The sequence below is a fragment of the Protomyctophum bolini genome, assembly GCF_963924005.1.
Source record: "Protomyctophum bolini genome assembly, chromosome: 3".
Lineage (NCBI taxonomy): Eukaryota > Metazoa > Chordata > Actinopteri > Myctophiformes > Myctophidae > Protomyctophum > Protomyctophum bolini.
The window spans coordinates 50,189,151-50,212,967 of record NC_137864.1 but is presented as its reverse complement, the minus strand read 5'-3'; the positions used below and the strand labels follow the sequence as shown (position 1 = coordinate 50,212,967).

Sequence of the window (23,817 nt, the reverse complement as noted above, 5' to 3'; positions counted from 1 at the left end):
TCTTTATGGGTGCGTTCCATTTTATATCCTATCACAGAAGCGCACGAATCTTAATTGCACATTTGTACTTGTAGTGATGTTTCCAAACTCTCCTTGTGTGGTTATTGGTGTAGGCTAATCAGCGGGAAGTATGTTTGATTGTCAAATTGGTACAGGTAGTCTTTCTCTCTCTCTCTCTCTCTCTCTCTCTCTCTCTGTGTGTGTGTGTGTGTGTGTGTGTGTGTGTGTGTGTGTCAGTACTCTCTCTGTCTCCCAGTCTCTCTGTCTCTCTCTGCCTCTCTATCTCTGTTGGGAGGGGAGTGGTGCACAAAAGTGCTGCTGCACAGAGGCGACGTGGGAGAGAGAGTGGACACTCGACGGAAGCTGGAAGTATCATGGAAGATTATTGTGAGTGCTGCTACAAATATCGAGGAGCACTGAGCACATCTCCGATGTAGTGAGTGATCCAGTGTTCATATAATGTTGTTTTGAAATGCTGTAGGTTAAACATATTAGCTTTGGGGAATTGGGGATGGTTTTCTGAATGTGGGTGTGTGGTCTCTCTCACTGCACAATATCAAGCAGCGCTATTGCTGAATTTGCCGATATGTCCGGATAGCTGTTACTTTTAAGCAAAGATTAATGTAGGCCTACTCCTTTGGCTTTAGCGAGGCGAGGGAGATGCCATCTCATTTAGTCATTTCACTCACACATCATGGTTTTCCTATGAAGTGTGAGGCACGTCCCCCTGCCCCTGCTGGGATATGCAACAGCATTGCAGGGGAGGTGTGAAGTTGCTTAAGTGGTTCATTCCTAATAGTTGGATTCCTAGTGGGTTATAGTTGAGTGAAAGTTCAAAATATGAAATAATAATAATAATTAAAAAAATAAATACTCAAACTGCAAGTGCAATACTCTGTATTTAGTTACTATCCACCACTAAAGATTACAAATGGCCAATTTATTAGTTTCCATTTTATTGCCAACGCTCTTGCCAAGGACAATAGTGGTATTAAGGTAAAAACATCTCTATTTGTGTGGTTAGTGGTTACTGTACTGTATATTAATTATGTTGAATTCACAAATATACACACATGAAAGTACATTTCTTTGGCGCCAGTTCAGCAAAAGCTAAGGTGTGGCAAGGTCACTTGAAAACATCAATGGCCAGTATACAATCATTTCTGACTTTCTGAATTTAGATTTATATGACAAACAGAATCATCATTTAAACATCTTTAAAAAGCATTCTCCAAGAAAGACACGTATGCAAACATTCACTGGTGGCCAAAGCATCTTGTAAATAACACAACAAGCAGTAAAATTACTTTTAATTAATTGTTTTACATCTCCATTTTTAAATGCCTTTCAAGCTAAACTCTAGAAGTGTGCATACATGTACATCACTTCAGACAGTCTACGGTTCTGAAGGCTTCACTCTGTGGCATATCTGCCATTCAGCACCATGGATAGCGTCGTGCTCAGAGAACAGAAGAGAGAGAAAACATATAATTGTATTCATTGTAGGTACTTTGTGAAAACTAAATAACATAACATTAAAAAAAAAAGCTAATGGTCTGTGAAAAGAAAGTAGGCTACTATGGTATTAAGTGTTTTAAGTGGTGGCGGTCACGGTCAATTTGTCCCGACTGTGTGTAAATTAATTATCCCCGCCATGCCGCGAACGGCCTATGGCAAGGGATTATGTTGATGCTCCTGTCCGTCAGTCTGTAAACAGCTAATCACGGTCACTACTGGCCTAACCAAAGTTTGGGTTTCATTATATTTTTCAGTTGAATGCCAAGGCTAGTCTCTGAAGAGTTGTAATAATTGCAAGGCACTGGGGGTTGCTGGAAGCTTGAGATCAGATCAGAAAAGAGTGTGTAAGATCAATACCGTGGCTTTCAGGGAGCTCACTTTTTGCATGCCTCAGTACAATTAGTGGCTGGTAATGAAACGTCCTTGATGTGTATGTACTGCTGCGTGTCAGCACAAAAAACAAACATTACCTGTACGACATAGTCGAATACAATAGAATACAATCAGCACAATTAAGAAAGAAACAGCAACGTCTACACGTATATTAAACACAACACAGTAAGCATTGGCACTGCCCTCATGATTCAATTCGATTGCGATTAATCAGATTAATAGATTCTACGATACAATGCGTCTCGGTGCATCACACTTTTCTATATTACTCACTGCACAACATGGCAAATTTCTATATTGATGCAGAATCATGCATGGCCGAATCGTGATGCATTGCTGAATTGATTATTTTTGACACCACTACTTTACTAAATCCAAATTACCCTGGTTAAACTTACAACATACGATCATGTTATATACACTATACCAGGGGTTTTCAACCCTTTTTATATCAAGTACCACCATAATAACTGAAATACAGGAGTGTAGACCTGCCCCATCCTTATTCAGCTATTAACACAGAAGGAAAATGTAAATCATTCTTTGAATAGTTTAGTTTTTGTTCCATTCCTAAGCCAATTTTGCTGCTACTCTGACAAAACTCTGTCTAATCAGCACATCTGATAATATTTCTAATGTGATTAATCCGTCCTCAAATCTTCTATTAACGGCTATAGTGCCGTCATGCTCACTTCAGCACGTCTGGAGAGCCTATTTCAACCAATTGCTTGGTCAGAAGAACTACCTGTGTTGAGCGACTATGAGAGATAGATGTATAAATAGGTCGCTGAGAGGCGATGGGATGGGCCAGGTTGTCAGGCGCTCCGCAAACAAAGGATCTCGCTGGGTCCAAAATAATGCGTTAAAGGTGTTTTATTGAAGGTAGGTGCATAACTTAAACGGTGCTCAAACAAAAAGCAGTAGTTACAGCGATCCAACGTAAGTAAAGTAAATTAAATAAAGCAAAATAAGCGTATAAAGCGGTCAACAAAAGTGTGGCTTCCCACACACCCCCTCTCTCTCACTGTGTGTCAAACAGGTGAACTGGGTGAAGTATTCAATGAAACAGGTCCGCCCCTCTGCCTGTCAATCATCCACATTAATCACCTGTGACAGCCCACTCATTTCATAGACCAACATCATTTCCAATTCATGGCTCTTACAACCTGTATTCATATAAACATTTCATTCCACTTTTTTGAGCAACTCCTCTGCGTACCACCAGAGGGGGGGCTCGAGTACCACTCAAGTACCAGTGGTTGGGAACCTCTGCACTATACAGTCAATTTACAGCTACAGAAAAGGATATGCACAAAAACAATGAGCAGTGTTGAGGAGCCGTGACTCCCACGTGTTTTCCCACTCTGCATATTGATGATTCACTGTCATACTTGATAAAAAAAAACACCTCCATCTCTTGAAGCTCATTATTATGCAACAATTGGCCTACATTCAACACTGACTGACTCTCTGTCCGTCTCTGGCTGTGTTTCTCTCACTCTCTTCTCCAGGAGGTCGATGATGACATCAGCAAGACGTTGTCTGGCATTTCCCGCTTCCTAGACATATTGCCATGGCAACAGGACGAAAAGGTAGTTATTGAAGAACGTGTGTGTGTGTGTGTGTGTGTGTGTGTGTGTGTGTGTGCATGTGTGTGTGTGTGTGTGTGTGTGTGTGTGTGTCTATACTTGTGAGAGCCAAATGTCCCCTGAAGAATTTCAGAAATAGACATTGTTAGGACCATCTTCCTAGTTTTAGGAATTAGACTTACATTTGGGAAAAAAAAATTTGTGTGTGTGCGCGCGCATGCATGCGTTTTCTCCACCGGATTAGGCTCCACCTCCAAAGGTTCTGTGCGGTTCCCTGATGATGACGAGCCACCCGGCTCACCGACGCGCCGCGACGACCACTGCAACGAGTCCATCGTCGCCATCGCAGAGAAAGACGGCACCTACCTCGTTAAGGTGCGTCTATCGACCCACCAGGGTTCTCCCCATTGTAGTGAACAATGCTTGTGTTGTACACATAAACCTGGGTCTGAGGTCAGTGCCGGTTCTAGGCCTTTTGAGGCCCTAGGCAACATATTATACAGAGCCCAAAATGTTTATAAACAAATCACAAATGTTTATAAACAAATCCCAAATGTTTATAAACAAATCACAAATGTTTATAAACAAATCACAAATGTTTATAAACAAATACCAAATGTTTATAAACAAATACCAAAATGTTTATAAACAAATCCCAAATCCCTTGGTCCTACCCCCCCGACCATGAGACTTACTACAGGTAAACTGGTAGTGGTCCTACCCCCCCCATGAGACTTACAAATCCCAAATGTTTATAAACAAATCCCAAATGTTTATAAACAAATCACAAATGTTTATAAACAAATCACAAATGTTTATAAACAAATACCAAATGTTTATAAACAAATACCAAAATGTTTATAAACAAATCCCAAATCCCTTGGTCCTACCCCCCCGACCATGAGACTGGTAGTGGTCCTACCCCCCCCCATGAGACTTACAAATCCCAAATGTTTGTAAACAAATCCCAAATGTTTGTAAACAAATCCCAAATGTTTATAAACAAATCCCAAAATGTTTATAAATAAATCACAAATGTTTATAAACAAATCACAAATGTTTATAAACAAATACCAAAATGTTTATAAACTAATCCCAAATCCCTTGGTCCTACCCCCCCGACCAATGTAGGTCTGGGTAATATACTGAACCGACCAAGTCACCTATGTGATCTAATAACACTGACAGTGTTTTGAAATGATCCCTCACCATCGCTCTGTGTCTTCTCCTTCAAATTCACAAGGCTAACATTAAGCACAGGCGCTGACAGCACTCGCTGTCAGCGCAGGGAGGTGTGATATGTGTCACTGCATGACTGCATGTACTCCTACGGGCCAGTGTGGCACCTGGCTGTCAGCGGTGGCACCTGTCAGCAGCAGGGACTATTTGTGAACATGTATTGGGGCGGGAGGAGTGGGACAAAGGTCCTCCCGTTGTGGGCTCCTCACTCCAGGTGAGTCAGTAGGGTACAAGTGCAGTGGCAACACACAGTGGCGAGGAATTAACTGGCTTACATCACGATGTACTCTACTGTGTTTTTTCATTGGCAACCTTTAAGGAAGTTTAGAGAAAACATGGAAATATTAAAGGCCTGCTCACACTAAACACTAACTATATCGTTCACCATTGTATTTTTTAAATAGTTGGTGTAAACGATTTTTATAGTTATAGAAGTGACAGTGCTCAGTGAGAACGGCCCTTTAAACATATCGAATATCAATGTTTAGGCCACAGCTATTTTGATCAAACATAATTGTCCTAGACCTGGTCTGAGGTAAGGGAAAGGCCGTCACAGAAATAGATGCTGAGACAGAGAAGCACTCCGTCTCGCTCTCAGCTCCAATGCAGAAGAATAATGTTACATCAATCTAATTATACCGCACAGACGTGGACGCATGCACGCACAAACACGCATGCACCTCACACACACACACACACACACACACACAGCCTCGTCTCCGTCCCTCCGTGTAACTCTCCCTCCCTCTCCTTCCATTTCTCCAGGCTGGCTTCTTGAGGAGCCACCACTGTTACCAGATTATGTTCACCGTCCCTGATGTCCCCACGCTGGGCAGAGAGCTGTGCTCCCTCCCCTCCTCCAACCCCAGCAGTCTCAAGGTCAACCGCATCACCTCCACACTGGACGGTAGGCAGCACACGCTGGCCACTGTGTTTAACCGCATCACCTCCACACTGGACGGTAGGCAGCACACGCTGGCCATATCACCTCCACACTGGACGGTAGGCAGCACACGCTGGCCACTGTGTTTCGTTCGTCGTTAAGCCCATAAACCCTATAGGGCTACATGCTAGGCCCCGCCATATATCTATAACAAATCTGCTGTGGGTCGGCTGCCGAAAACAGCCGACCCACAAGCTCACAGCGTGTCGCAATGCTTGTAGATCTGGTATTTATGGGCTACTTTGATCTTGGTTTTTTTCACCCATCTTCTCTCTGGCCAACAAGCGAATACCACATAGTGGTCACATATAGACAGGTTTTAGCCCTCGTTCTTAGGCTCATTATCGTCATCAGACTTTCACCAGCAGCACAGAAGATCACCAATCAATACAACTGCTCCTATACACACACACACACACACACACACACACACACACACACACACACACACACACACACACAGTATGTATACACAAAAGGACACAAATATATGTACATACATGAAACTGCAGGTTTTTCAGTGTCTCCATGTATAGATTTCGCCACAGGGACGCCAGGTTGAAAGTTCCATTCTCTTGTCAATAAATAATTTAAACTGTGAGTGGTTTGCTCTTTTACTGGAGAATTCAATATTCAATATGCATGCACACGGACAGGTCACACACCTCCATTTTATCCTCTCCATTTCATTCCTCTTGTGTCCTCTCCCCCTAATCCCCCGTTCTATCTTGTGACTGTCCCTCTCTGCCCCTCCTTTCAGCTCTAAGTGCTTTATTGACGTTTTCATTGACAAGTTGATGTTAATTGTCAGAAGATGGATCTTTTCCAAAGATGCAATGCAGCAGTTGCAGCTACAGTACACAGGCCAGTGGTTCCCAAGCTTTTCTCCCACCCATCTGACAGCTTAACACGGCACTGGTCACGTGGTGGGCTGCCGTTTCATATATCATGTTTATTTTAATGTTCAATCAATCGATTGTGTTCCGGATTAATTGGACCAATGGAACTAACATAGTGTCGAGAACGAGAACACCATTCAAAACCGAATAGACAGTGGTTTTCAACCAGTGGTCCGGGGACCACCAGTGCTCCTTGAGGGGGTTCCAGGTGGTCCCCAGTTAAATTATGGAGAGTTGGTAACCAAATGGTCTCTTATTAGATCTTTAACAAGCGAGAGTTAAATTATTGTTAAACACATGCATTAGGCTATACTTATACAAGAAGTCTACACAAAAACACAAAATCTTATCCAACTACAACAATATATTCTTTAGTTTTGGGTCTGCGAGTAAAAATCTCTTCAAATGGTGTGTGTGTGTGCATATGTCCATGCGCGCGTGCGTGCGTCAGTGACGGCGCCAGGGGGGGGCTGGGGGGGGCTTTAGCCCCCCCTGCTGGAGGCTCAGCCCCCCCTAAGCCCCCCCTGCCCACAAACCTAACTGTGATGAAAAATATTCATGGAATAAATAAAATATATGAAAGACAGAATTGACTTACTTTTATATAAATCATTACTATAAAATCATACTTTTTATTTTGGAATGCTGAAATAATCCATATCCTGACTTTTAGTGCCGCTCCGTTCTACCATTAAGAGACATGCTCCTGCCCAGCGCACAGTACAGTCAAACAGCCCCCTCCCTCCTGAGCCTTGGAAGCGGAGGGGGGAGTACTCTCAGCCCGCAGTGCTCACGGCACGCTCAGTACAAGTCTGTCTCGTTCTGTCACTGTGACTTCTGTCCCCATGCTGTGTTCTTAACTTCTTTAACAGGTCGCTCGTATTTCTTTATGTAAGATAAAGAATCCGATGAACAAGGAGAGCCAAAGAGGACTTGTTGTTGCTGTTCCTCATGTTAGCGATAGCTGCTAAAGCTATCAACAGTAAACACAACCTTGCTAGGCTAGCAAGCTAACGTTGCAACAGGATCGTTGCGGTGTGTGTGTGTGTGTGTGTGTGTGTGTGTGTGTGTGTGTGTGTGCGTGCGTGCGTGCGGGGGGATTCCGGATATTAAAATAATAATAGTAGTTTGAGTATGCTGGCCATGATGCATTGAATAATATCGGAATAGAACATTAACTAGAGTTATAAATGAGGAATAGAAACCAAGATGATGTGGTTGACATCATCCATAGTTACTATGTATAATAATAATAATATTATACATGGATATACTATGGATTATAAACATATAATAATAATAATTAAAATAATTATAGGCATAATAATATTATTATACATAGTAACTATGGATTATAAACCTAAAATAATAATTATAATTATAATTATAGGCATAATAATAATAAAAAATAATAAACATTTTAAAAACAATGAAAGTGCACAATACTGCACAGCTTTTATTTGTACTTGTGTTGTTAAACCCTAGGAAATCGCTGTGGTTGCGTGGTATCGAAAATGGTATTGAAATATCTATATATATATATTCATATCTTTTGCCAAAATCCAGTAGCCCCTGCTAAAAAAAAACCAGCCCCCCCATAGCTCCCCCATGCACAAATGTCTGGAGCCGTCGCTGGCGTGCGTGTGTGCGTGTGTGTGTGTGTGTGTGTGTGTGTGTGTGTGTGTGTGTGTGTGTGTGCTCGCGTGCGTGCGTGCGTGCGTACGTGCGTGCGTGCATTAGTAAGTTGAGCATCAGGACCATCTAAGAGAGTGGTTTGTTTTTCCCTCCATCTTTAGGAGGGTTGAAGGTGTCGTGTGAGTACAGGACTCACCACGAGGGGGTGCTACAGGAAGAAATCACTCTGGTGACCAGAGGAAGAAGAGACAGCAGTCTGAGAGTGCGACTACAGGCCAAAGTCATCGGTAGGTAGTACTGTAGTACTGTAGTACTGTAGTACTGTACCAGAACCAGATCCTTCAATTGGAGAGTTGTGTCATCTCCGTTAACTTCATTGAACCAGGTCTTCTACATAGCCTTCTATTGGTGAACACTGAATAGTGACAAAGCCCTGACCTAGAAGTTTACAGAATGCCCTGTAGTCTATTTGTGTTTGTCACTATCCCCTCATTGACGCAACTAATAGAAGGAAACAACAAACGCACACACAAACACAAAGGTTACACATTATGAAATAAATAACCAATGACTAACCCTAGCCTCACACTAGCCTAACGTTTGTCTGACTACTGGGATGTCGGAATAATTTGGAATTGTTTGGAATTCTGAATTATTCTTGGATATTTGTTTTGCGAGTCTCTTGCCTCTTTCTTTCTTTGCGGGAATGTTACTGTATGATTGAAAACCTCCTTTTTGCATTAGGATGTTACCACGTGTGCTGCTGAATGATCCCTAAAGACTGTTAGAACCATTCTCAAACCCATGTGAATATAATGTCTATTTTCTTTTCATCGTTCAAACAAAAAGGAAATGTGATTTTCAATGAGTGGGTCAGTGCAGGGGGCCAGGTCGGTGGCCAAGATAAACTAAATATGTAAATAAAAGTAGGAAAGTGTGGTGCCCGCTGGCCAAGTGGTCCAGGCGTATGCCACTTAGCCTATAGGCTCTGGCCTGACAGCACGTTGCGTGTTCAAGTCCTGTTCATGACGACCTTTGCTACATGTCTCTCCCCTTCTCCCCCTCCCACTTTCCTGTCTGTCTTCACTAATAACAATCAATGAAGGCAAAAAACAAATCTTAAAAAAGTACTAAAAGTATACATTGTACTTAAGGACAGTGCTTTCAATGCTCCCCCCCCCCACTGCTCTCAATGACAAAGTTTCCTTTAGCTGTATAGGTGACCACAGCAATGCATTAATTGTGTTCTTATTATTAAATGTATTGTTATTATTTTTCTCTCCCTCTCTCCTGTTGACTTTGCGTTCAGACCCTCACCATGGAACACCCATGCTGCTGGAGGGAGTGAGGTGCCTGGGTGGTGACAAGAAGAAGACCCAGCAGTCCAAACACAGCAGTGACGCTAAGAGGATATGACACTATCTTTATGACATACTAATCTTTGTGGTTCTCAAACCTTTCTGGATCAGGGCCCACTTAGAAACAAATCTTAAAAGCCATAGTGGGTGGGTGGACCGCATGCAGTTTCTTCAGAGCAGGGTTCATTTTTAATCGATCCATGGATAGCGTTCCGGCTTGGATCAATGAAACTATAACATAGTATAGCTTTAAGTTCCTGTTTATCGGTCTCACCATGGCAACTCATTGGCCTGCATGTTGAGAATCACTGTGTGGGTCACATGTGTAGTAGCCAAAGAGGAGTGAAATGACGCCAACGACAAGAGAATGACCTGAACTGTTTTTTTTTTTGTTTTTTTTTAATAATGTATAATTGTATAATTTATTTTTATGTGATTTTTAACCACCATACCATTAAATAATAGTTAAATGATTTAGTTTAATAGTATAGCCCTGTAAATGTATCCAAATTATAATTATAAGTAGTCTTTCACATTAGATTATCAGGTAGGGTACTTGGAAGAATAATCCATGTATAGGAGCCATAAATCAGCTCTGGAGACACACACACACACACACACACACACACACACACACACACACACACACACACACACACACACACACACACACACACACACACACACTGTAACCATGTAATATGTGTGTCTTCTTGTAAATGAATAGTAATGTAGATGTTTAACAAAATGTAACTCTTGAGAGTGTAAAATGAAACCAAATGGACCCGTATAAGGGTAAGGGTCTCAAGAGTTAAATATCTATAACGGTCCATTTAGTTATCAACTCTCCGTCATTTAGCTGGGGTCGGGACCACCTGGCTGGAACCCCCTCAAGGACCACTGGTTGAAAACACACTGAAATAGAACATTGCTGTCCTTGATGTAATTCATTAGCAAAGATGCTCAACTTGCCACAGATGGTCAACTCCATGGCTGGTGAACCCCCCTGTCTCTGTGTCGTTGAAGAACAATAAGAATACTTGTTCTGTGTGTGAAGCCGTAGATTGCTAGGAATGTGGCTAGAAAAATGTATTAGCATTTAGCGTTATTAATACTTAATAATATGAAAATATATAAAACGTTATGATCCATTTAGAGTATAGGTTATGGTTTACAGAACACAAACATGATATATCTATGGATGGAGACTTTCCTAATACATCTGTGGATTCTAGTATGTATTAATATCTTACATTTATTTATCTATTTAATTTATATTTATTCTATTTAATATATTTGTGGATTAACCTATACCTTAAGCAATCAGAATTCAGCTGTGACATAACCTTGTATTTCAAGTGGGTGATTCTTCAAAATTACAGCATAAAAACTGCCATGTCATTACACAGAATCAAATCATTGCAATATTTGTTTTAGGTGAAACCAAATGTGACCAAGAAGTTTGAATTAAAGGAGGATATATACTGTGTATGTGTAATATATATGACTTATGCTGCCAGTGGTATTGCACCACTAAGATTCATAATGAATATAACTGTGGACCATGTTTAATCACTGGAATACAATATGGAGCTGAAGTCCTGCCTGCACTTGTCAAACTAATGTTGAACCGTGTTTGACGGTTTAATTCTCTTGACAATCTGCCCATTACATTTATATTGAATGTGTTATTGACAATGTTGGCCTAGTGCCACGCTATGGAAAAGCCATTACAGACCAAAACAAGTGTCCATCCTCAGCATGCATGCACACAGCACGTTTCATGGTATTTCATCCCTTTAGATTTGGCAATCTAATCTATGTTTGGGAGCAATCAATGTGGATGGATGGAAGGACCATATTGAGATAGAGATTATTTGAACCCACCACTAGGGGGGCTAAAAATACAGGTTAGGGCCCCAGCCTGTGTCCTCCAGGGTGAGCAGTGTGGGTTAGGGCCCCAGCCTGTGTCCTCCAGGGTGAGCAGTGTGGGTTAGGGCCCCAGCCTGTGTCCTCCGTGAGGAGGTGAGCAGTGTGGGTTAGGGCCCCAGCCTGTGTCCTCCGTGAGGAGGTGAGCAGTGTGGGTTGGCGCCCCAGCCTGTGTCCTCTGTGAGGAGGTGAGCAGTGTGGGTTGGCGCCCCAGCCTGTGTCCTCTGTGAGGAGGTGAGCAGTGTGGGTTAGGGCCCCAGTCTGTGTCCTCCATGAGGAGGTGAGCAGTGTGGGTTAGCGCCCCAGCCTGTGTCTTCCATGAGGAGGTGAGCAGTGTGGGTTAGGGCCCCAGCCTGTGTCCTCCGTGAGGAGGAAGCCCAACAACCCTCTGTGAGGCCTTTAGGAGGGCCATTATAGTCAACCACTCCTGAATGCAGTGCCTGGTGCTGGGAGTCTGGTGCAACGCACAGGTCCTGGCCTGGGCCTGGTGAGACGTAGGAGGGGCCCGGTCAGGAGTCAACCCACAGAGCCAGATTTTGGTTCTCCCAGTCCCGGCAGAGTAGTTCCGGAGTAACTGGATTGTGTGGCCTTGCTCATTCCCTGATGGACTGATCGAGGGTAGAGCTACTGGGACGTAAGTGGGGATTTGATCAACCCCGGCTGGGTCTCCTGAGTGAGGGGTATGATGTTGGAAGACCCGAAACCCTGTTGACCTCAGGATACATCACTGAAGATACGTCCCAGGTGTATCCATGCCATGTATTTTTAGGTATATTAGTGCCCCTCACTTCACACGGGTGTGATTTTTATTTAAGAAGAAAAAAAGAATACTATATTTAATCAGAGCTTATAATGTATGCATTAATATCTGTTCACAATTCTGTCTGTCTGTCTGTCTGTCTGTCTGTCTGTCTGTCTGTCTGTCGGTCGGTCGGTCGGTCGTCAAGGTACAGCATGAAGACAACACACACAAACATAATCAATACTGGCCCAAAAGATTATCTTTTGAACTGCAGCCCCCCCCCCCCCCCCACCCTCTTGCGAGCACACACACACACACACACACACACACACACACACACACACACCAAACTGACCTCCGACCCAATAGGGTAAAGCAGCGGTTGCTAAGGGAGGGATGTCTTGGCCGGTAACGGGACATCTTTGCAGAGTTTGCGCTGCGTAAAATGTCCCTTCTCCGTCTCCAACTGTGTTCAGCTCCTCACCCGCCACGCACATTGTTTGCTTCATTGCCTTTATTTACTGCGGATTGCATTCACACCTGCACCGAATCCTAATCAAGTGCGATTGGAAGCGAAGCGAAACCCCCGTTTCTGCTCGGGAGTAGAATGCGGTTCTTTGATACGCATTGGGATTCGAATGAGCCTTCACACCTGCCAAACGAAGTGCACTTTCTGACAAACGGCAGGATTCGTTTTTATCGCAGCAAAGCTTTCTGGTATGAATGTCACCTATATGTCATCACATGGTGGTTCCGTGGCTCAAATGGGTCTGAGAGGCTAAATGTCATCACATGGTGGTTCCGTGGCTCAAATGGGTCTGAGAGGCTAAATGTCATCACATGGTGGTTCCGTGGCTCAAATGGGCCTCGATATGAAAAATGTTGAAAACCACTGATCTAGACTATAAAATATGCCAATCAATCAAACAATGAGTCTAATCTAGAGTGCTGATTTCATCACGGCTCACACAGTAGTAGGTCATGAGACAGTGTGTGTGTGTGTGTGTGTGTGTGTGTGTGTGGTGTCACCTGCACCTTTGACCCCGTCCTTGTGCTGGAGGGGATATATATCCTTGTGGTAGACTAGACTGGACTGGAATATAATAAGAAAAATCTGCCTAATGATGTCACTGGAGGACGGTTTCTAAACTGCCCACGGCCCTCCTATGAGACACAGACTGAGTAGGAAAAAATCGTGCCATTTTCTCATGATTATTTATTAGTGACCTATTATATGAAAATAGTTTGAAAAGTGGTGAAAAAACAGTGCACACATAACTGTCATTCACTGTTGCTATCATGAGTGATCTATTCATCTGACACATGGCATTTTAAACAATGCTCCCATCTAGTGGACACTGAACTGCAAGTACAGGCGTCAGAGCTTAAGGAATAAAGGCAGCCATCTCTACTACACTTATTGCATGAATTACATACATTTAAACTCTATGATGGTATTATTGACCATTTTGAATTGTAATGGATCCATTTAGTATAGTGTACAAACCCACCTATACGCCAACGCACTTTCATTTGTGAAAGAGTTTATTTTATTAGATTTTTTGTTAAAAGTAAGAAAAAGTGGGTTCTTTGACCGAAATAGTTCCTATCTGAGTAATGGCAAGGTTGTTGGACCTTTTGGACTATAAACACGGCATGCAAAATGCTCCAATGACTCCAATGGTGATGGAAGCTTGCCGTTAACAAGCTCAGGAGGAATGGAACCCATTCCAAGGTCCTTGAAGCAGTTAATGGCAGGATCATCATCATCAAACCTCAAGTAGGCATTGACCCATGTCTTCTTGGAGATTCCAACTAATTTTCCTCCCCAGTCAGCACCAGAAAAATTGTGTATACGCCCAGGAAGAATGTCATTTCTTGCCCCATCTGACACAAGCACTGATGAAACCAGACTCTTCTTGTGTTCTCTTTGAACAGATTGCCTCCACAATGCAACTCAATCAATTTAGATTGCTTGAGAGCATTTTCTCTTGACCTCAATGCAATCTCTCCTGAGAGCTGACTATCACCATTACATCACCTAATCAACATGAGATAGACTTTAATAGACTATGTGACAATCAGGTATAGTCTGGTGACCACCGGAGAGACGGGTGGCAGCCGGAATGTAGACGGCCCCAGCCTGTGTCCTCCGTGAGGAGGTGAGCAGTGTGGGTTAGGGCCCCAGCCTGTGTCCTCCGTGAGGAGGTGAGCAGTGTGGGTTAGCGCCCCAGCCTGTGTCCTCCATGAGGAGGTGAGCAGTGTGGGTTAGGGCCCCAGCCTGTGTCCTCCAGGGTGAGCAGTGTGGGTTAGGGCCCCAGCCTGTGTCCTCCAGGGTTAGCAGTGTGGGTTAGAGGGGTTCCGGTTTCCGGTTTGAGAGGATGACAGCTTGAGGAAAGCAGTGTGGGTTAACGCCCCAGCCTGTGTCCTCCAGGGTGAGCAGTGTGGGTTAGGGCCCCAGCCTGTGTCCTCCAGGGTGAGCAGTGTGGGTTAGGGCCCCAGCCTGTGTCCTCCGTGAGGAGGAAGCCCAACAACCCTCTGTGAGGCCTTTAGGAGGGCCATTATAGTCAACCACTCCTGAATGCAGTGCCTGGTGCTGGGAGTCTGGTGCAACGCACAGGTCCTGGGCCTGGTGAGACGTAGGAGGGGCCCGGTCAGGAGTCAACCCACAGAGCCTAGTCCTTCCACGCGCCAGATTCTGGTTCTCCCAGTCCCGGCAGAGTAGTTCCGGAGTAACGGATTGTGTGGCCTTGCTCATTCCCTGATGGACTGATCGAGGGTAGCTACTGGGACGTAAGTGGGGATTTGATCAACCCCGGCTGGGTCGCCTGAGTGAGGGGTATGATGTTGGAAGACCCGAAACCCCGTTGACCTCAGGAAACATCACTGAAGATACGTCCCAGGTGTATCCATGCCATGTATTTTTAGGTATATTAGTGCCCCTCACTTCACACGGGTGTGATTTTTATTTAAAAAGAAAAAAAGAATACTATATTTAATCAGAGCTTATAATGTATGCATTATTATCTGTTCACAATTCTGTCTGTCTGTCTGTCTGTCTGTCTGTCGTCAAGGTACAGCATGAAGACAACACACACAAACATAATCAATACTGGCCCAAAAGATAATCTTTTGAACTGCAGCCCCCCCCCCCCACCCTCTTGCGAGCACACACACACACACACACACACACACACACACACACACACACACACACACACACACACACACACACACACACACACACCAAACTGACCTCCGACCCAATAGGGTAAAGCAGCGGTTGCTAAGGGAGGGATGTCTTGGCCGGTAACGGGACATCTTTGCAGAGTTTGCGCTGCGTAAAATGTCCCTTCTCCGTCTCCAACTGTGTTCAGCTCCTCACCCGCCACGCACATTGTTTGCTTCATTGCCTTTATTTACTGCGGATTGCATTCACACCTGCACCGAATCCTAATCAAGTGCGATTGGAAGCGAAGTGAAACCCCCGTTTCTGCTCGGGAGTAGAATGCGGTTCTTTGATACGCATTGGGATTCGAATGAGCCTTCACACCTGCCAAACGAAGTGCACTTTCTGACAAACGGCAGGATTCGTTTTTATCGCAGCAAAGCTTTCTGGTATGAATGTCACCTATATGTCATCACATGGTGGTTCCGTGGCTCAAATGGGTCTGAGAGGCTAAATGTCATCACATGGTGGTTCCGTGGCTCAAATGGGTCTGAGAGGCTAAATGTCATCACATGGTGGTTCCGTGGCTCAAATGGGTCTGAGAGGCTAAATGTCATCACATGGTGGTTCCGTGGCTCAAATGGGTCTGAGAGGCTAAATGTCATCACATGGTGGTTCCGTGGCTCAAATGGGTCTGAGAGGCTAAATGTCATCACATGGTGGTTCCGTGGCTCAAATGGGCCTCGATATGAAAAATGTTGAAAACCACTGATCTAGACTATAAAATATGTCAATCAATCAAACAATGAGTCTAATCTAGAGTGCTGATTTCACCACGGCTTACACAGTAGGTCATGAGACAGTGTGTGTGTGTGCGGTGTCACCTGCACCTTTGACCCCGTCCTTGTGCTGGAGGGGATATATATCCTTGTGGTAGACTAGACTGGACTCCTAATGCAGTCAGTCTCTCTCTCTCTGCTCTTCCAGGTTGACGTGCGGACAGGCTGATTGACAGGCTGATTGACAGGCTGTGCAGAGATGCGTGTGTTAACAGCGTTGGCTCTTCTCTTCACATCATGGCTGCTCTCTCTAAACTCACTGAAGGCTGAAGGTAAGGAATAAAGAACTACTCACATGTTTAATGACGTTCATTTTTCATTTATTTGTATTTTTATTTGAGGTTTCATGACCTCAATGACACCCCAAAAAAAAACCTGAACTTTGAACATTCAGTGGATTTTCTGTGGCCAAGGAGTTCTTTCTGTGTCTGTGAAGCCTCTTGAGCTGCAATGAAAAGAGGCAAAACAGTGAAAACAGTGACATCTACAAAATCCCATATTGACATATATGGGATTTTCTGACTGTGATGACATCACAGTTAGCAGGAAAATCAGAGCACTTGTCGGAGCCAGAAAACCCCAGACCACAGAAAATCTACCCCCTTTTGGTGTTAGCATTATGTTATGCTTTAGCTATTTAAAAATAGCAGATCTACAAGCTCATAGCGCGCCACCGAGTGGCGTGGCGCGCTACGAGCTTGTAGGTCTGCTATTTTTGAAAAATCGTTATGACATAGCTTTTTCAGAAAACTGTCAGGATGTAGAAGACATTTTTTTTATCTGATCTCAGGTCAGAATGGGTTAAATTTGAAAACTCTATCAAATCTACGAGCTTGTAGGTCTGCTATTTTTGAAAAATCGAAGAACCACTGACATAGAAACGCAGCTTTTTCAGAAAACTGTCAGGATGCAGAAGACATTTTTAGAATCTGATCTCAGGTCAGAATGGGTTAAAAGTTCAGGTTTTATGGGTGCAACTGAGCTCAGAAAACCGTCATAATGTAGACGAGCAAGTCGGCTCTCGTCCTATACACACATTACGTTAAATTCCCATCCACAATGAATGGAGAATGTATGTCATATGTGTCAAGAGCGCCCCTCACTTCACACAGGTGTGATTTGTTTTAGAAAGAATCCAAATCTACAAATAAATGTAGTGCAGTAAAAGTACAATATTTAGATCTGAGATGCAGTGGAGTAGAAGTAAAAGTATTGGAAAGTAAACTACAAACACCTTAAAATTGTACTTAAGCACAGTACTTAAGTAAATGTACTTTACACCACTGTGAAGAAATCATTCTTTTATTTACTATTTAATTTGAGTTTTTTCGCTGTTTGTTCTGAAAAGCCAGTGTCCTGTTTTAGAATGATGTCATGATGTGTTAAGGGTAGGGCTATTTGAAAATAGCAGATCTACAAGCTCACCATGTGTCACAATGTGAGGCCTTGTGAGCATTGTAGATCGGCTTTTTTCAAAAGATTGCATTTTGAAAACTTGAAACGGGACATTTCTGCACTTTTACTCTTGGTTCTTTAAAGTGTTAGATCAGATGTGTGGACTAGATTAATAGACTACTTTATTAATCTAGTGGTTGTAAAGGTATTCATTGATTGGTTGAGTGAGTCCCGTGGTGGGAGTTCTGATTGGTTGAGTCCCGTGGTGGGAGTTCTGCTCTGGTTTTGGTGAATATTAAGTAGTTCTGGTCATTTGGTGGTGGGGGGGGGGGGTTTGGGGTTCCCTCATTGAAAAAAGATCACACCCGTGTGAAGTGAGTGGTGCAACTCCGTGTGGGGGCCCCCCGGAAGTTCCAGAACCACAGGACCAAGGCCCGGTTCCGGAGAGCCGCCCCACGTCCGAAACGGTAGAGAAATGACAGAGTTACTGTGTGGGGGTCCCTCTACTGTACTGTACTGTACTGTACTGTACTGTACTGTACTGTACTGTACTGTACTGTACTGTACTGTACTGGCACACCCGAAATCACCACATATACAGTTAATATGTGCATGTGGGTTTGTGTGTGTGTGTGTTAGGTTGCACACAGGTGGTGAAAAACAACCCTGCTATTACCGTGCTCAGACCCTGCAGGGACCCAGCCACACACACAGCTCCGTAAGGGAGTGGTTGCACCACTCAACAAAAACAAATCCACAAAACTATCATCATTTTGTCTTGTTGTTCTACCATAGCACAACGTTGGTTCAACTTTGACCTCTCTGTCACATGATGTTTGTGCTGCTTCTGTCTGTCTGTCTGTCTGTCTGTCTGTCTGTCTGTCTGTCTGTCTGTCTGTCTGTCTGTCTGTCTGTCGTGTGGACTGTATGGATTGGATAGATGATCAGATGATAATATATAATCTTTATTCCTTGGATAAATCCCTGTTCTGAGTCTTCTGACTCCTGTTTGATTGATTGATTGATTGAGATATTTATTAACAGTTTGCAGAATTACAGTAGGCTACATTTCAAGCACAAACTCAATACAAAGACTGTTAACACATAGACTGCTACAGGTTCTAGCGGACCCTGGCTTACTGGTGCTGAAGGCTTAACATGGGCTTTTTGAACTTTTTGGGGGGCCCACAGCGAGGGGCCTCTTATAGCGAGAATCACAATCGCATAAATAAAAAGAAAGCCCAACTTGTCCACTTCAATTTAAAAAAAAAATTATGATTCTACCATCTTCCATTCTGGAGATATTGACCTTTTTCTAACACCTGCTTTTGCCTGCACGCTGCTTGTGAAAAAAAACAACAGAGATATGGAGGCCTGAAGTTGACAGACATTTCAGTTCAGTTTTTTTAGTTCAAAAGACCGATATAAAATTGAGCACAAATAATATCCTATACAAACCATATACCGAATGAAAGCCCTGAATGTCTACTTTTAGGAGGAAAACAGTACACATTGTACACATATACAGTTTGTCACTAATTGGCTATTGAATGCAGCTTGCGCCCACCAGAGAACTTTAGAGAAGGCATGGACCCGAAGAACTATTATTCACAAAATAAGGCCTATAGCGACATGTACATACTATATACCGTATGAAACAGTAGACTCTCTGCTTTCATAAGAAAAATACCACCCAGAAAAATCACACCCCTGTGAAGTGAGCAGTGCAATTGCACTGCTCACTTCACAGGGGTGTGATTTTTATTATTATTACAGTATTAGTATTTTTCTTATGAAAGCAGAGAGTCGACTGTTTCATACGGTATATAGTATGTACATGTCGCTATAGGCCTTATTTTGTGAATAATAGTTATTCAGGCCCATGCCATCTCTAAAGTTCTCTGAAAAAGATAATTTTAGAGAGCATGGACCTAACAACTAAATATTCACAAAATAAGGCCTATAGCGACATGTACATACTATATACCGTATGAAACAGAATACTCTCTGCTTTCATAAGAAAAATACTAATACTGTAATAATAATAGAAATCACACCCCAGTGAAGTGAGCAGTGCAATGTTGCACTGCTCACTTCACAACATTGCACTGCTCACTTCACAGGGGTGTGATTTTTATTATTACGAGTAAGACGCGCGAACGCGGAAGGCGAACGCAGATCGTAAATTGCAATAACAATTAGAATAAATTACAGACATGATCTGCAGGGTGTCATAGTTAGTGCTTGGACCACGCCAGCTCCATATATGGTCACAAAAGACGCCATCACACTCATGTCACCATGACTCAGCCATAACCATATAAGGAGTCCCCAAAGCAGGACCACGCCATCACACTCATGTCACCATGACTCACAAATCACTCAGCTCCATATATGGGCACAAAAGGGCCAGGTCCACATATACAGTAAGCGGGACAGACAGACACACACACACACACACACACACACAGACAGACAGACAGACAGACAGACAGACAGACGTGATCTGCTAGGTCTCATAGTAAGTGCTCATTGCATTCGCAATTACAGTATTAGTTTTTTTCTTATGAAAGCAGAGAGTCTTGATGCACATTATCTGATCATAAAACGGACTTGGAAACTTTCTTCAATCGTAGCCCCATATGTGCCCTCTCCCTACGCTCATTGAACTCATTCTGTGATTCGAGCTACAAACAATCGCAGTAACGGGGGGGGGGGGGGGGGGGGCAACTAGGCTTTGAGGAAATGATCTTGCATAATCAACATTATTGTCGATTGTCGTGTGCCGCTCCAAACATGTCCAGACATACCACTAACCTCATCGATCCAGTCTCGCGTATCTATAAGGTGAGACGCGAGACTGGATCGGATTGTGTCTGGACATGTTTGGGAAAAAAAACAAGAAAAACAACGAGATGGATGCGGCAGCAGCAGAAGCAGCACGTCAACGTATTTGGAAGAAAAAAAACGAGAAAGCACCACCTGTCGTTGCAAGACAAACACCCGTATGTTGCTGATAGACAGATAATAATCGATCCGATTTTGTCCTGCCGTTCATTTTATCAATGGTCTCGCACCTTCCTACCTACATGACTGCCTGCCTAAATATGTCCCAAACCGCCCCCTAAGGTCTTCCACTGCCGGCCTGCTCGCTTTGCCAAAAAAAATGGCAACTAAAAAACACGGGGAAGCAGCTTTTTGCTTCTACGGGCCGTCGGTATGGAACAAGCTCCCACTGTACCTTCGTCAGGCAGCCTCTGTAGACATTTTTAAAGCTCAGCTCAAGACACACTTCTACAACATTGCTTTTAATTGATCTTTTATTTTTTTATTTTTTGTTATTCATGTCCTCACTGCATTACTGCTTGTTGTTAATGTTGTTGCCATGCTTTTCTTTTATCCTCCATTTCTCTGTAAAGCACTTTGAGCTGCATTTCATGTCATGAAAGGTGCTATACAAATAAAGTTTTATTATTATTATTATTATCACATTAGGTGCAGGGCAGGCTGCTCGACGGTGAGTTTATAATAGCCTGTTGTAACGAGAAAGGGGGGTGGATTGGATGGTTGGATGCGAGCAGCGCAGCAGCAGTACGGCTTGCGATCAGCGACCAACGTATCATGGCGGGCCCTCGATAATGATGTGCAATCTGTCCATGACTAACTCCACATGTGTCTGGCAAACGTTACGTTATGAAATCAAATGCCGATCGTTGCAGGTTTATATACGGGCAGAGAGCAAATCGCGTTGTATCTTGTTCCGAGAATGAGAGTGAGTGCAAGCCTTGCAGTTGAAAGCAGTGGGGACTCGGGAGTGGGGGGGGAACTGCCAATGCGATCCAAGAGGAAGAGACCCCCCCCCCCACCATTCTCCCTCGGGAGAAACCATGTAGAAACAGGAGGGGAGGGGGAATCGAGTGTATTCACACAAACAAGAGCATTGTCCCATCCATTTTAGATCCCCTGACATCTGCGTTGGTCTATGCCGGACGGCCGTCTCCAAAACGTCGTACGTCCTCGCATAGACCAACCAATAGGCGGTGCCAGACGCTTCTCAGACCAACACCTCTTTTCAGCAGGGGGGGGTTTTAACTCTTTTTAGAGCCGATCGGTGTTACATTATGAGTTGTCCGGGCGCAAATATAGTTGAACTATAGTAATCAATAAAAAAACGTTTTTTGGACCATAAAACGTATAAAAACGTTATGCGCTTCTTGCGCTTGGCTATAATAAAACGTTTAAAAACGCTTTCAGCATTCTATGAGTTAACTGTGAGTGGACGACCCAATTAAGCATTACACTTGTTTACGTGTCTGAGCACTTGTCGGAGCCAGAAAACCCCAGACCACAGAAAATCTACCCCCTTTTGGTGTTAGCATTATGTTATGCTTTAGCTATTTAAAAATAGCAGATCTACAAGCTCATAGCGCGCCACCGAGTGGCGTGGCGCGCTACGAGCTTGTAGGTCTGCTATTTTTGAAAAATCGTTATGACATAGCTTTTTCAGAAAACTGTCAGGATGTAGAAGACATTTTTTTTTATCTGATCTCAGGTCAGAATGGGTTAAATTTGAAAACTCTATCAAATCTACGAGCTTGTAGGTCTGCTATTTTTGAAAAATCGAAGAACCACTGACATAGAAACGCAGCTTTTTCAGAAAACTGTCAGGATGCAGAAGACATTTTTAGAATCTGATCTCAGGTCAGAATGGGTTAAAAGTTCAGGTTTTATGGGTGCAACTGAGCTCAGAAAACCGTCATAATGTAGACGAGCAAGTCTGCTCTCGTCCTATACACACATTACGTTAAATTCCCATCCACAATGAATGGAGAATGTATGTCATATGTGTCAAGAGCGCCCCTCACTTCACACAGGTGTGATTTGTTTTAGAAAGAATCCAAATCTACAAAGTATAACTACAAATAAATGTAGTGCAGTAAAAGTGCAATATTTAGATCTGAGATGCAGTGGAGTATAAGTAAAAGTATTGGAAAGTAAACTACAAACACCTTAAAATTGTACTTAAGCACAGTACTTAAGTAAATGTACTTTACACCACTGTGAAGAAATCATTCTTTTATTTACTATTTAATTTGAGTTTTTTCGCTGTTTGTTCTGAAAAGCCAGTGTCCTGTTTTAGAATGATGTCATGATGTGTTAAGGGTAGGGCTATTTGAAAATAGCAGATCTACAAGCTCACCATGTGTCACAATGTGAGGCCTTGTGAGCATTGTAGATCGGCTTTTTTCAAAAGATTGCATTTTGAAAACTTGAAACGGGACATTTCTGCACTTTCACTCTTGGTTCTTTAAAGTGTTAGATCAGATGTGTGGACTAGATTAATAGACTACTTTATTAATCTAGTGGTTGTAAAGGTATTCATTGATTGGTTGAGTGAGTCCCGTGGTGGGAGTTCTGATTGGTTGAGTCCCGTGGTGGGAGTTCTGCTCTGGTTTTGGTGAATATTAAGTAGTTCTGGTCATTTGGTGGTGGGGGGGGGGGTTTTGGGGTTCCCTCATTGAAAAAAGATCACACCCGTGTGAAGTGAGTGGTGCAACTCCGTGTGGGGGCCCCCCGGAAGTTCCAGAACCACAGGACCAAGGCCCGGTTCCGGAGAGCCGCCCCACGTCCGAAACGGTAGAGAAATGACAGAGTTACCGTGTGGGGGTCCCTCTACTGTACTGTACTGTACTGTACTGTACTGTACTGTACTGGCACACCCGAAATCACCATGTATATACAGTTAATATGTGCATGTGGGTTTGTGTGTGTTAGGTTGCGCACAGGTGTCTGTCTGTCTGTCTGTCTGTCTGTCTGTCTGTCTGTCTGCCTGCCTGCCTGTCTGTCTGTCTGTCTGCCTGTCTGCCTGCCTGTCTGTCTGTCTGTCGTGTGGACTGTATGGATTGGATAGATGATCAGATGATAATATATAATCTTTATTCCTTGGATAAATCCCTGTTCTGAGTCTTCTGACTCCTGTTTGATTGATTGATTGAGATATTTATTAACAGTTTGCAGAATTACAGTAGGCTACATTTCAAGCACAAACTCAATACAAAGACTGTTAACTGTGAGTGGACGACCCAATTAAGCATTACACTTGTTTACAACAGGGTCCACATTGTTCAATTCATCAAAACATTTATAGACGTACAAATAGATAGACGTA

The 23,817-nt window shown here is 43.4% G+C and overlaps 2 protein-coding genes across 2 annotated transcripts in view; both read left to right on the top strand.

Moving 5' to 3' along the window:
* Positions 1 to 222: 222 nt before the first annotated feature.
* On the top strand, positions 223 to 11,063 carry adisspa (adipose secreted signaling protein a). Its single transcript, XM_080759169.1, has 6 exons — positions 223 to 436; positions 3,423 to 3,503; positions 3,745 to 3,875; positions 5,505 to 5,646; positions 8,378 to 8,503; positions 9,526 to 11,063. The coding sequence occupies exons 2-6, from the start codon at positions 3,485 to 3,487 to the stop codon at positions 9,630 to 9,632; spliced, it is 525 nt and encodes a 174-aa protein (XP_080615295.1). The 5' UTR covers positions 223 to 436; positions 3,423 to 3,484; the 3' UTR covers positions 9,633 to 11,063.
* A 5,389-nt stretch (positions 11,064 to 16,452) lies between these two features.
* Positions 16,453 to 23,817, top strand: part of LOC308312505 (plasminogen-like) — a gene marked incomplete at both ends in the record, with an annotated part of 102,471 nt that continues 95,106 nt past the window's right edge. Inside the window, one exon of the mRNA XM_080759114.1 lies at positions 16,453 to 16,525. Within this exon, the coding sequence (XP_080615240.1) occupies positions 16,453 to 16,525 (73 nt within the window). The remainder of the gene's footprint in view (positions 16,526 to 23,817) is intronic.

What these genes read in the sequence shown, in the direction of transcription:
- adisspa (XM_080759169.1), top strand. An exon ending in ACGGCACCTACCTCGTTAAG is followed by an intron (nt 3,876 to 5,504) that starts GTGCGTCTATCG and finishes CCATTTCTCCAG; the next exon opens with GCTGGCTTCTTGAGGAGCCA. An exon ending in ACTACAGGCCAAAGTCATCG is followed by an intron (nt 8,504 to 9,525) that starts GTAGGTAGTACT and finishes CTTTGCGTTCAG; the next exon opens with ACCCTCACCATGGAACACCC.